At 39.0% G+C, this 14,431-nt stretch overlaps 1 protein-coding gene across 14 annotated transcripts in view; it reads right to left on the minus strand.

Annotated features, from left to right (window-relative positions):
- OSBPL1A (oxysterol binding protein like 1A) overlaps positions 1-14,431 on the minus strand; it is a 221,190-nt gene that overhangs the window by 133,632 nt on the left and 73,127 nt on the right. For 8 of the 14 annotated variants that reach the window (XR_014807738.1, XR_014807736.1, XR_014807737.1 and 5 more), the window contains 3 exons: positions 10,558-10,656; positions 8,382-8,504; positions 897-978 (listed from right to left, as the gene is read on the minus strand). Coding sequence is in view for 8 of the 14 variants with exons in the window: in XM_084964346.1 (XP_084820472.1) it covers positions 897-978; positions 8,382-8,504; positions 10,558-10,656 (304 nt within the window). In the remaining 6 variants the exon portion in view is untranslated. Of the gene's footprint in view, positions 1-896; positions 979-7,842; positions 8,005-8,381; positions 8,505-10,557; positions 10,657-14,431 lie in introns of those variants that run through there. The other 6 variants (XM_084964350.1, XM_084964343.1, XM_084964349.1 and 3 more) reach the window with 2 other exon arrangements.

The raw sequence follows: 14,431 nt of genomic DNA on the forward strand, positions 1-14,431 counted from the left end.
ATGAGGTTGCAGATTCGATCCTTGACCTTGCTCAGGAGAGTTAAAGATCCAGCCATTGCCTTGAGCTGTGGTGTAGGTTGCAGACACAGCTCGGCTGTGGCTGTGGCACAGGCCAGCGGCTACAGCTCCAATTAGACCCCAAGCCTGGGAATCTCCATATGCCACAGGTGTGGACCTAAAAGGACAAAAGACCAAAAATATAAAAAATTCAAAAATAATTAGACAAGTTCAGGTATACGTTCGTAGACTCATAGGAGACCAAGACCTGACAACTATAAACCCCTTCATTTTATATATCAGGAAACTGAGGCTCAGAGAAATTTTTTTTTTTTGTCTTTTTTCCATTTCTTGGGCCACTCCCTCGGCACATGGAGGTTCCCAGGCTAGGCGTCGAATCGGAGCTGTAGCCACCAGCCTATGCCACAGCCTCAGCAATGCGCTACCCAAGCCACATCTTCGACCTACACCACAGTTCACGGCAACGCCGGATCCTTAACCCACTGAGCAAGGCCAGGCAGGGATCGAACCCAAAACCTCATGGTTCCTAGTTGGATTCGTTAACCACTGAGCCTCGACAGGAACTCCCTCAGAGAAACTAAATGTTTTACTCAAAAGTAATTAATAAGTGGCAGAACAAGCATTCAAACCCGAGACATTTGGACTTCAAAATCCAAGTCTTCTGGGATTCATAAACACAATTCTCACTATGTAGCCAAAATGAATTTACTGCCCTAAAAGATGAACTTTAACTTTGGTTTTCAAATATAATTCTAAATTTAAAACTAAAACTTTTCTGAAATGTATCATCAATCAAAGGGTCAACATCTATGATAATGGGTTGTGTTAAAGACTAGGATATTTTTCAGGGTTTTTTTTTTTTATTTTATTTTTTTTACCTTTAGTCATGTCACACTCCTTAATCATTTTGAGAAAGCTGGATATTTCCCTATCTAGTCTTTGTTGGCATGTCTGTGCTTTCTGGAAAAGAAAAAAGAAGACAAAGTTAAACTAATAAAGGATTTTTACAATACATACACTTTAATGGTTCTATCAAAACTTTTACTTCATGGGCTGATATACTCTAATAATTGAGACATATTCCTAACAAAGAGAAAAGGCTGAGAGAAAATTTCCTTAGAAATTGAATATAGGAGTTCCTGTTGTGGCTTGGTGGAAATGAATCGAACTAGTATCCATGAGGATGCAGGTTCGATCCCTGGCCCCACTCACTGGGTTAAAGACCCAGCGTTGCCATGTGCTGCAGTGTAGATCACAGATACAACTGGGATCTGGTGTTGCTGTGGCTGTGGTGTAGGCCAGCAGCTGCAGCTCTAATTTGACCCTTAGCCTGGAACTTCCATATGCTGCAAGTGCAGTCTAAATAAATAAATATAAATACATACATAAATTGAATATAACCTTTAGTTAATCATGTACAGATTGATAAAAATAAATCTTTCTAAATCCTAAATACATTCAACATGTCAAGTAGATAACACACAACAGCATTAATACTTCCAATAACTCATTACATGATATATATCTGAGGAGTTAATTTCTCTGATTTATTAACATTTTTAGTAGGGTTGATTAAATTTACCAAGAAATTACAAAATACATTCCTTAAGAATATGCTTAAAAACTTTTTGTTAAAAAAAAAAAAATCCAGATGGTACTAACATTTGGAAACCACAAGCTGATTTTTGTTCAACAGTCTAAGGGCACACAGCCCCCACATCATCAGACCAATAAGGACATTTTCTTAGTAAGCAAAAATTTATAAAAATAAGGTAGAGCATTATTCCATGTCATTTGAAATTTCTACATACTTAGATCCCTAAAAGCAAAACATAATTACAGAGTTCCATGATGTAAGTTGCATCCCATATTAGTATAGATTTGGAAATCCAAAATGAAAAAAATCAGATAAATCCATTTATTACATTAAGAACGTAATATATATATATATATATATTTTTGTCTTTTTTGCCATTTCTTGGGCTGCTCTTGCAGCATATGGAGATTCTCGGGCTAGGGGTCAAACCGGAGCCATAGCAATGCAGGATCCGAGCCTCGTCTGCAACCTACACCACAGCTCACGGCAACGCCAGATTCCCAACCCACTGAGCAAAGCCAGGGATCGAACCCGCAACCTCATGGTTCCTAGTCAGATTCGTTCACCACTAAGCCATGACAGGAACTCCTTAAGAATGTAATTTTGAAGTTAGTTTTATTTATAGTTTCCTTTTAAAGAGGTAGAATAAGGAGTTCCCTTCGTGGTGCAGTGGAAATGAATTGAACTAATATCCATTAGGACACAGGTTCAATCCCTGGCTTCTTTCAGTGGGTTAAGGATCCCACATTGCTGCGGCTGTGGTGAAGGCCAGCAGCAGCTGCAGCTTCAATTCGACCCCTAGCCTGGGTACTTCCATATGCTGTGGGTGAAAGGGGCAAAAAAAAAAAAAAAAAAAGAAAGGTGGAATAAGTAGCAAGAAAATAATCATTGTAAAGCTGGTTGATTATATCAAGAAAAAAAATTCTGAGAGCCTTGACCTTATTAATACTAGTATCACATAATTACAGGTAGAGTAATACATTTAGTCTATGAATCTTCTCTACTTTGTATCCAATCTCAACTGCCTCATCACCACATACTTTTGCTTCCCCCAAATCAGACCTATGTGCCACGGTGAAATATAGGTAAGCATGCTTTTTACCTTATAAATTTTTCAGTGCCTATGAAGCTTAGCTCAACCACAGCAGAATTATTCATGACACCACATTAGTGACAAGCAGTGTTCTCTTTAAAAATCTACATTTACTCTGTTTGGAGAGCTCTAATAACACAAAAATGCAATTCACTTTTTTGTGGCAGTTGGAGGACAAGGAGAATACCCACATCATTGCAATCTAATAAAACACCACAGAAAGAGAAATGGTTATGCTGGATAATTTTTTCAGACATAGCCTGTAAAACACACATGGAAGGCAGGAAAAAAGTCGATCGGGGGCCAGTGAAAACATGCACTGCACAACCAAATGTATCACTCATAATTTATTAATAAAAAATTGTCATTTTCACTCTATACATATTTAATACTCCTGCCCATGTGCACGCCAATGCTACTGTTCTCTTTTCCTTTCTGTGGTGAAAGTTAGCTGGGTACACAAAAAGCAAGCTCTGGCTTCATGTGCAGACTACGGATCTGTAATCAACATCGCAGGTCCTGGGGTTACAATTAAAGACCAGAAACACTCTCCAGGGCATCATCCTTACATACTTGAATCACATTCATCGTCCCTTGCCATATCTGACAGCTATCGAGAAAAGTTCTCTTGATCCACAATTTACTTGTTTTCAGAGGTACATAACAGGTAGCTAGAGAAGATTCCATCTATACATAGTGTTTTATAGTTGGGTACAAACATGTGTCTTCTGCTCTAAACAAGAAATGCTGTTTAACTGACGCTAAAAAGAACAGAAAGGGCTCATTAATACAATTTTTAAAGACCCACATTCTTTAATTTGTTGTCATTTTCTCTCAACAGCTACTGGTTATATTACAAAAACCTAAACATTTATGAAGGTTAATGTTCATGAGTGCTTGGCGGAGCCCAGCATGGTGTCTCGTTGACATCTATGTCATTCATCTTATATCAGGGATTCTATTGAGGTTTTAATTTTTATTTACTCTATACATAAATGGGATCCCAGATGAGCAATGTTCTAATACCCAAGGTTATCTGGGTACAGAGCCCAAGAACAGGAGCGATAATATCCACAGACCTGCGCCTCCAGGTGAGCAGCTGGGCCACCTGCAACTGCTCCTGCTCACCAGCTGCTGGTTTTGTTTAAGTTGATGTTAAACTACTTTATGATCCCTGACCTATGGAACAGTTCAAGATTTATCAAGGGGGTGGGCATCTGGGAGGGGTGGTGGGGTAGGGGAGAGTCGTTAATTCCAGCGTATTTGCTACATACAGACCATTTGCTGAATTAAGAACTGAAGCATTAGCTGATATAAACTACTCTATATAAAACAGATAGCTCACTTGTGGCACACCAAGTTAAGGATCTGGCATTGTCACTGCTATGGCTTGGATCACTGCTGTGGCTCAGGTTCAATCCTTGGCCTGGAAATTTCTGTATGCTGTGGGTACAGCCAAGAAAAGATAAACAATAAGATTCTATTGTATAACACAGAGAACTATATTCAAAATCCTGTAATAAACCATAAGGGAAAAGAATATGAAAAAGAATGTGTGTGTGTGTGTGTGTGTGTGTGGTGTGTATGTATATGTATGTACATACACACAGCCCACACAAAACTGAATCACTTTGCTGTATGCCAGAAACTAAGACAACATTGTAAATCAACTATACTTCAGTTAAAAAAAAAAAAAGAGAAGAAGAATCAAAGCAGACTGCCTTCTACTCAGCAATAAAAACAAACTGCTGATATACATAATATCGTGGATGAAAGACGACAGGCATCAAAGAGCACATACGGTAGAATTCTGTTTATGTGGAATCCTAGAACGGGCAAAACCAACAATGCTTATAATGATGGAGGGCAGATCAGCGGTTGCCGGAGATGGAGTGGAGGGCACTGTCTGGAAGGGGAACCAGAGAGATTTTGAAGTGATAGAAATGCTCTGTACCTTGATAGGAGTAGTGGTTACACAGGATATTTGTCAAAACACATCCAACTGAAGACATTAAAATGTCCTCATTTTACTACATAAAAATTGTAACTTAACAGTAATTTTAAACTTTAAAAATCATGTACTATAGAACTCTGATAACCTTCCTCTGCAGAAAATGGCCAGGACTGCGAGTCCTTGTGCCCCAGTACTGATCTCCAAATCCTCCCAACTCCAGTCAATCCATGTCAAGGCTAACCCCACTCCATCTTCCCTCAGTCTAAGCCAGTCCACAGCATACTGAGTCTCCTTGGTACCTGGTGATTGGTCATCTTCTTAATATGTTTTGCATTAAGAAAGAAAGAAAAGGGAAGGGAAGGATAAGGTTAAGGAAGGAACAGAGAAAGACAATTCCCCCACACATACTTATCCTAGAGACCCTGTTTTCCCCCTTTCTCTGTCCCAAAACAATGAGTGCTAGTAATTTCTCATCTTTCCAGGGATGGTCTAACCTACACAAATGTGTGTACAATCCTTGCTTTATTTCTTCCAAGCAGAAGCATATTTATTTATTTATTTATTTCTGCCTTTTCTAGAGCCACACCCACGGCATATAGAGGTTCCCAGGCTAGGGGTCTAATCCGAGCTGTAGCCACCGGCCTACGCCAGAGCCACAGCAGCACAGGATCCGAGCCGCATCTGCAACCTACACCACAGCTCATGGCAACACCGAATCCTTAACTAACCACTGAGCAAGGCCAGGGACCAAACCCCGCAACCCCATAGTTCCTAGTCAGATTCGTGAACCACTGAGCCACGAGCGGAATTCCCAAGCAGAAGCATTTTAGATACATCACTTTATACCTTGCCTTTTTCACTTAGCTATAAATCTTAAGTATATCAATATACAAAAAAATCCGCCTCATTCTTTTATGGGTGAACCACTCTTTATGAGCCTTGAGCTGATGTACATTCATCTTTCTGCACATTTTTTTTTTGTTGACCACACCCTTGGCATGCAGAAATTCCCAGGCCAGAGTTCAAATCTGCACCACAGCAGCGACAATGCCGGGTCCTTAATTGCTAGGCCACCAGGGAACTCCCTTTGATCATTTTAATTAGAAATCATGTATTTGTCAATCAGGAAAGTATGGTTTTTATTTTAGTTAAAAACTAAAATTTCTCATTTAGTTAAAATTTGGCATCCTCTGTTCATTACTTCTTATAACACAGATATAGGTCAGAGCCTCTAAGAATGAAGGTATCTTCAATGAATAAAACCCCCACTTTGCTAGTATCATCCCAAATCTAAGAGCCTATCTCAATTTGATCCAAAAGAACTTCCTATACAACAATGGGAACATTCTGTACCTGTACAGTCCAGGGTGACAGCCACATGGGACTACCGAGCACATGAGATGTGGCTAGTTAAAAAGAGGAAGTAAATTTTTCATTCACTTAATTAATTACATTAATTCAGGTTGTTCTAGAATATTCCAGTCCTAGAGTTCTTAATTTCCTTTAAAAATTCTATACACATCTAGACTAGATCTATTTCACATATTGGTCCCAGAATTTCCTTGCAACCCAAGAACCCAAGGATCGAGGGCATTCAGGTGCCAGTTTACCACAAGCTCATTTCAGAGCAACCTCTAGAAGTTGAGATGGACTCAAGATTCCCATGATCAGCATTCAAATTCTGCTAGGCAGAGATAGGTATCTACTACTCCATAAAACCTCAACTATTTATCACTGGCTGAAACTCTCATTCATCCACTACAAAATCTAGAAGGAAACACCCCCATGGCTTGAAAGTTAACACAGGAACACAATATTCAAACAAGGATCCAGGAGTTCCCGTCACGGTGCAGCAGAAACGAATCCAACAAGGAACCATGAGGTTGCAGATTCGATCCCTGGCCTTACTCAGTTGGTTAAGGATCCAGCGTTGCCATGAGCTGTGATGTAGGTCCACACTCAGCTTGGATCTGGCATTGCTGTGGCATAGGCCAACGGCTACAGGTCTGATTAGACCCCCAGCCTGGGAACCTCCATATGCCTCGGGTGTGGCCCTAAAAAGACAAAAACAAACAAACAAACGAGGAATAAAATAAAAAGTATAGTGGAGGCTGATAATTCTAAAACTTGAAAATTTTGCCAAAGAAGTAACATTTCTTCAAGAAAGTTTTTTTTTTTTTTTTTAATAATATGCAAGTTAGGGAGTTCCGTCGTGGCGCAGTGGTTAACGAATCTGACTAGGAACCATGAGGTTTGATCCCTGCCCTTGCTCAGTGGGTTAATGACCCGGTGTTGCTGTGAGCTGTGGTGTAGGTCGCAGACGCGGCTCAGATCCTGCATTGCTGTGGCTGTGGTGTAGGCTGGCAGCTACAGCTCTGATTAGACCCCTAGCCTAGGAAACTCCATATGCCGTGGGAGCGGCCCAAGAAATGGCAAAAAGACAAATAATAATAATAATATGCAAGTTAGTATGCTTTTAACTGTAACTTCCATTAAAAAAAGTCTTAAAATGACCAGAATAGTGGGAAAGACACCGGTGTGCTTTGTGAGTGCTTCCAGGTTTCATCATTTCCCCTGTGTGGAGGGTAGATAAACAGGGAAAGGATTTCTTTTCACTTGGGGAACACTGGCTGAAAGTTTAAGGATTCAGCACGGTTGTATTTTTCACTTGTTTAACATGATTTGGGCCATTTAAACCTTCTTTACCCAGTTTTAATGTTATTTGGACGCTCTGGTAGATGTGACTTGCAAAATTATGTGTATAATTATCACATTGCACCCTAGGCTGTAGAACAGAAGGAATGCTAGTAAAACAACTGTCAGCTTCTGGGAAATGACTTCCACAAAACATGGAAGAGCTCGCACTCTTTAATGTTCCATCATAAATTAAGATCAGAGATCAAAGTGTCAAAAATCTCTGTCTTAACTAAGTTTATAGGCCCTTAAGTTAGTACAACTCCTTAGGTACTAGTCCACTTAAATTCACTAAAGCTGATTTGGAAATATTCATATCCTGAAATAAATTCATTTCATTAAAAAGATTAAATTCAGCAGGCTAATTCACACGCTCTGACACAATTATTTAGATTGAAATGCATCATCCTTGTGTAGATCTCATGCTTCCAAACCCAGCCCCATTAAAATGGTATAGCCAGAAAATTGATGGCAAGGAAAAAATACCTATTTCATTTCAATGACTTATGATGGTATTTCTCTAGGGATGAAGCACTGATGTCACTTCCGATGAGGGCCTGCCTCTCCATTCATTACTGATGCTTTACCTCTCATCAATGAGGTTACAGATTACAAGTGGTTTTAAATGAAACTACAGACCAGGATGTCACTATGGTTGCATTATTTAAAACTCTGAAATATGCAGTGAAGTCATAAAGGACAGCAAGCCAAGTAACACGCCTGGTCCCTGCCCACCCACCCCCAACCAGCGGCAACTTTCAAAGAGAATGACACAGTCTGATTACAACACAAAAGATATACACAAGCACATACCTATCTTTAGAGCCTGTTTACAGAGACATTTGACAGCTATTACCATAACAGAGACAGTATAAACAGCAATAGAATATTGCTACAAAAGAGCAACACTATTTCCATTGCTGTCAGAAACCTTCAGTTCAAAACCTCATATTAAAAAAGGATAATTCTTGGTAAAAGGAGTGACAGAGTGAGTTACACAGGTCAGGTTACAGTCTCCTATTTACCTCTAAGGAGTCCTTCACGTCTACAGTAGAAACTTCATCCTCCTCTTCATCGTCTGTGAGCTGGTCTTGGGAACAGTAGTGAGTGCTGTAGGCAGAATGCTCTTCTATTGCTTCCAGCCAGTCCTGAAATAAGACCAGGATTTTCATGAAATAAATGTTTACTTAAAACAGTTATCACAACAACAATCTGGAAAGCATAAAAATTTACATGAAGGAAAAAAACATTATGGCTTCAAAAAAAAAAAAAAAAAGAAAGAAAAAGAAAAAATACCCCACAACCAAATACTGATGCACATCTCTTATGCCTGGATAAAAAAATTTTCCAACACTTTAAAAAATATCATCTATAAGTTTACATATTCATTAATATTAATACTGAAACACATAAAAGCTAAATAATGGGTGGAGAATTTTTCACTTAAAATATGTTCTTGGAGTTCCCTGGTGGCTCAGTGGGTTAGGATTGGGCACTGTCACAGCTATGGCTCTAAATCAATCCCTGGCCAGGAACTTCTGCATACTGTGGGCCCAGTCAAAAAAAAAAAAGTTAGGTTGTCAATACTGTTGATAATTTATTGTACAATACTGTATGACAAGTAAGAAACACAATTTTACTAACTTGTCATAAGCACAAGAAACTGAGATTTTAAGAGAGCCAACAAATGCCCTGACATTTTAACTTACACTAAGTATTTTTAAAAATCAGTGATTTTACAAAAAGACAGGAAGTCTGCCCTAAAAATATCTATCTTACTTCTACCTCTTTTCTTCCAGCATTATTAGGGGTCACAGCTTTCTGTTTTATGAAATATTGCCAAGACAAAAGTTAACCACTCAAGAAAATTGATTCTTTTTTTTTTTTTTTTTTTTGTTGTCTTTTTGCCTTTTCTAGGGCCGCTCCCGCAGCATATGGAGGTTCCCAGGCTAGGGGTCCAGTCGGAGCTGTAGCCGCTGGCCTACACCAGAGCCACAGCAACTCGGGATCCGAGCCGCATCTGCAACCTACATCACAGCTCTCGGCAATGCCGGATCCTCAACCCACTGAGCAAGGCCAGGGATCGAACCCTCAACCACATGGTTCCTAGTCAGATTCGTTAATGACTGCGCCACAATGGGAACTCCCGAAAATTACTTCTTTTATCCTCTTTCATAACTTAACAAAAAAACAAGATAGGTCTTGAACACTGCTTTCACCTAAAGGAATACGGAATCTTCACTAAATAACTGCGCAATGAATTGCTGTCACAGTAGTCCCAATTTTCTTGCTTGCTGCTACTATTCAATTTACCACAAGGGAAGGCTGAGAAGCTCCTGCTGTGGTACTGTGAATTAAGAAACAAACTGCAGCAGCTTGGGTTGCTGTGGAGCACGGATTCAATTCCCACCTGCTGCACTGGGTCAAAGAATCCAGGGCTGCAACTGCAGTATAGGTATAGCTGGGGCACAGGTTCAATCCCTGGCCTGAGAACTTCCATGTGCCACAGGTGCCAACCTCAAAAAAAAAAAAAAAAAAGCAGGGGTAGGAGAAGAGGAGGCTGAGTCTACACTGTAATAAATCAGAACACCTGGCCTGGAATTAGGTTCTATCACTTGGAAGCTGCATGACCTTGGGAGATTACTTCAATCTGCAGTCTTCAGTTTCCTCACCTATAAATTCAGTGGCAGACTAAACAATCATTTAAGCCTTTTCTTCCAAAACCAGTAAGGGTCCCTAATATTCAAAAAACAAACAAAAAGAACAAAAAAAAAAAAAAAAAAAGAAGAAGAGGAAGAACGGAATATATTTGCAGGTACATGTTGATAAGGAATTATTTCATAGGTCAAATTTCAAAAGCTTCATATAATTACTCCCATTAAAAAGGTACAATCCAGAGTTTTCACTATGGTGCAATGGGTTAAGAATTTGACTGCAGTGTCTTGGGTCGCTGCAGAGGCATGGGTTCGATCCCCAGCCTGGCATAGTGTGATAAAGGATCCTGCATTACCACAGCTGCAGGTTAGGTCACAGCTGCAGTTCAAATTCAATCCCAAATCTGGGAACTTCCATATGCTGCATGTGTGGTCATTTAAAAAAAAAAAAAAAAGATCAATAAGATGTTAATATTAAACCTATCTTATATTCTTTATGTTCTTAAATGTTAAGTTTTATGGAAGATAAGCAAATCCATAAGATTACCTCTCTTGTCTGTTGAAGGCTATTCTTAGGAACCCTGAAGCCATGAATAGTGTCATCGAAGCATTTAATAAAGAAGAGGCAGCTATCAGTTGATTTTACCTTGGATATAAAGAAGTCAGTAAGACAACACCATTCATGCACATAAAACAAAACTGTAAAATTATCTATACATAAAATTAACAGTATTATCATGACAATACTACCCAAGTGAGCATTTAAAATACCAACTGAGAAAAATTGATACATTTGGAATATCAAATGCATTGTAGCTTATCTATGTCAAATCTGGCTTTCATATTTTTACTCAAAAGTAAATACCAATAGTCCACTAGGTATGTAGTTTTCCTCTTATCATTTCTATTTAACTATAACATAGCATGCATTTGGGCTGTAAAGCTTTTTAAATACCACAGCTCCAATCTCTTTTTCATGCCACTCCCCTGCACCTTTTACTTGAGCTGAGTATAGAAAACATCTGAACTGGGTGTGAGAAAAAGAAGAGTAGACAAGGAGTTGCTGGCCAACTCAATGGGAGTTCCCTGGTAGTCTAGTGATTAGGATTCTGTGCTTTCACCTCTGACCTCTGTGGCCTGCCTTGGGGTGAAGGAAACAGGGAGCTGTGCAAGCAAGTTCTCACCCCCAGGAATGTTCACCTGGACCTAGCACAGTCCCTGAGGCTGATACAACAGTAACACGAGCACACCTGGAAAACAATCTGTTTTTGGAAACTGAAAAAGCGAAGTTGGAGTTTCTGCTGTGGTTCAGCAGTAAGGAACCCGACTAGTAACCATGAGGATGTGGGTTCGATCCCTGGCCTGACTCAGTGGGTTAAATATCTGGCATTGCCTTGAGCTGTGGTGTAGGTCGCAGATGTGGCCCAGATCCTGCATTGCTGTGGCTGTGGTGTAGGCTGGTAGCTGTAGCTCTGATTCAACCCCTAGCCTGGGAACTTCCATATGTCACAGGTGCGGCCCTAAATAAGAAAAAAAAAAAAAAAGAAAAGCTGGGCAGCTTTCAATACGCAAGAGAATAGAGGAGTCCCCCCAGGGGAAAGAGACAGAGACAAGATCCCCAAACTCTGTCTATTCACTTATCTGACGTACAGAATAGATTCCATGCAGTCACTGAAATATAACCTATCTGAATGCAGACCAGAGCTGCAGTCTAAGAAACAGTTTATAATCCAAACCCAGCCAAGAAAATGACCTAAAACAATAGAAGTAACATTTAATGGAGAAAAATAATAGAATCCAGAATCTCCAGAACTTAACATTCATAATATTAAGGATACAATCCAAAATTATCTGACACATGAAGTAAAAAAGTAGACACATTCTCAAAAGAAATCTAATTAAAAGGTTAAAAATGTCAGAATGGTTAATAGGGATCCAAACATCTACAAGAAACAATATAAAGATATAGATACCTTGAAAACAACTAGATTTAAAAAAAAAGATACTATGCAAACAGTAACCATAAGAAGGCCTCAGTGGTTATACTACTATCAAGGAAAACAGACTTCAAAAAAAAATGCATTATTACAGGAGATAAAGAAGGCCACTATAATGATAAAAGGGTCAATTAATCAAGACAACAATCATGAGGATGGATGTGATCAGTAACAGACCAAGAGAGAAACCATCCTACAAGTATAGCTGGAGATTTTAACACCCTTCTGGCAATAATCGATACAATTAGAAAAAAAAAAAAAAAGTCAGCAAAGATACAGAAGATTTGAACAACACTATCAACCACCAGGATTGAATGGTTTATAAACTAAAACATTCAAAAACAGCAAAATACACACAATTTTCAAGGGCATTCACAAGGGCAATCCATATGTAGTGTCATCAAACACATCTCAGTAAATGTGACAAGACAGAAATCATACAGCAAATGTGCAATGACCAAAATGGAATTAAAATAATCAATCAAAAACACAATAGTAAAACACCCCAATTATTTAGAAATTAAACAACACATTTCTAAACATTCACTGGCTCACCAGAGAAATTAGAAAATATCTTAAACTGTATGATAAATTCAATAATCTAAGTTTCCACCTTAAGAAATTATAAAAGAGGAGTTCCCGTCTTGGCGCAGTGGTTAACAAATCCAACTAGGAACCATGAGGTTGTGGGTTTGATCCCTGCCCTTGCTCAGTGGGTTAAAGATCTGACGTTGCCGTGAGCTGTGGTGTAGGTCGCAGACGTGGCTCGGATCCTGCATTGCTCTGGCGTAGGCTGGCAGCTACAGCTCCGATTAGACCCCTAGCCTGGGAACCTCCATATGCCGCAGGAGCGGCCCAAGAAATAGCAAAAAAAAAAAGAAAAGAAATTATAAGAGTGTAAATTAAACCCAAAGTATGAAAAAAAAATTTAAGACACAAGTCAGTTAAATAGAACACAAAAACAAGAGAAAATTTTCAATGAAATTAAGAGCTGGTTCTTTGAAAAGATCAATAAAATTGATAAACTGCTAAGCAGGTTAATTTAGGAAAAAAAGAAGACAAAAATTATCAATAGAAAAAATGAAAACATGCAACCCTACCACACAGAAATTAAAAACATAGTAAGGGAATGTTATTAACCTAAGGTTTTTTAGCCTAAGGAAAATGAACAAATTTCTTGAAAGGAAAAATTAGAAACATCAACCCAAAAAGAAACAAAAAATGTGAATGGCCCTATAGCAACTAAAATTACAGTCCTTCCCCCACAAACCTCCTGGCCCATGTGACTTCACAGGTGAATTCTACCAAGCATTTAAGGAAGCAATAACTTAGTCCTATATAGCCTCTTCCAGAAAACTGAAAAGGAACATTTTCCAATTCATTATATAAGACCGCATAAAACATCACAAGAGAAATATAAACCAATATCCATCATGAACAAAAAAGCAAAAATTCTTAACAAGTGCAAATAATATATTAAAATGTTAACAGATCATAACCAACTAGGATTTGTTTCAGCAATATAAGATGGATTTTATAACTAACCATATGAATAGAATGAGTAAAATCAAGTGATCCATTTTAATAATATGGAAAAGGTATTTAATAAAATTCAAGAGATTTTCCTAATAAGGGTTCTCAGTAAACTAGGAAAGGAAAAGAATTTCTCAGTCAAATTAAGGGTTTCATATGTTGAAGCTCTAATCCTCAAGGGGAGTACATATGGAGATAGGACTTTTTTTTTTTGGCTCTTTAGGGCCACACCCATGGCATATGGAGGTTCCCAGGCTAGGGGTCCAATTGGAGCTGTAGCTGCTGGCCTATACCACAGCATCATGGGATCTAAACACATCTGCAACCTGCACCACAGCTCATGGCAACACCAGATCCTTAACCCACTGAACACCCACTGAGTTAGGCCAGGGATCAAACTTGCGTTCTCATGGATGCTAGTCAAATTCGTTTCCACTAAGCCACGACAGGAACTCCCCCTGGAGATAGGGTTATTATAAGAGATAATTAAGGTAAAATGAGATCATAAAGATGGGCCCCTAATCCAGTAGACAGGTGTCCTTATGAGGAGAGGAAGAGAAGGCAAGGACGCCTGCATACAGAGAAAAAGCCATGTGAGGACAGAGCAAGGAGGCTGCCATCTGCAAGCCAAGGTGAAAGGCCTCAAGAGAAACCGATCCCTCAATGTTAGAGATAAAATTGTAAAACTCTTATAAGAAAACACAGGAGGAAAGCATCATGGCACTGGACTTGGCAGTGGTTTCCTGGATGTGATACCAAGAGCCCAAGTGACAAAAGAAAAAACAGATGAAGTGGACTGTATCAAAAGTTAAGACTTCTACACATCCAAGGTCATTATTGGCAGACTGAAAAGACAACTTACGGAATTGGAGAAAATATTTGCAAATCATG

The sequence above is a fragment of the Sus scrofa genome, chromosome 6 (genome assembly GCF_054392235.1).
Source record: "Sus scrofa isolate SSC_HxYL_T2T_F1_AM1 chromosome 6, Sscrofa_HxYL_maternal_Yorkshire_Landrace_v2.0, whole genome shotgun sequence".
Lineage (NCBI taxonomy): Eukaryota > Metazoa > Chordata > Mammalia > Artiodactyla > Suidae > Sus > Sus scrofa.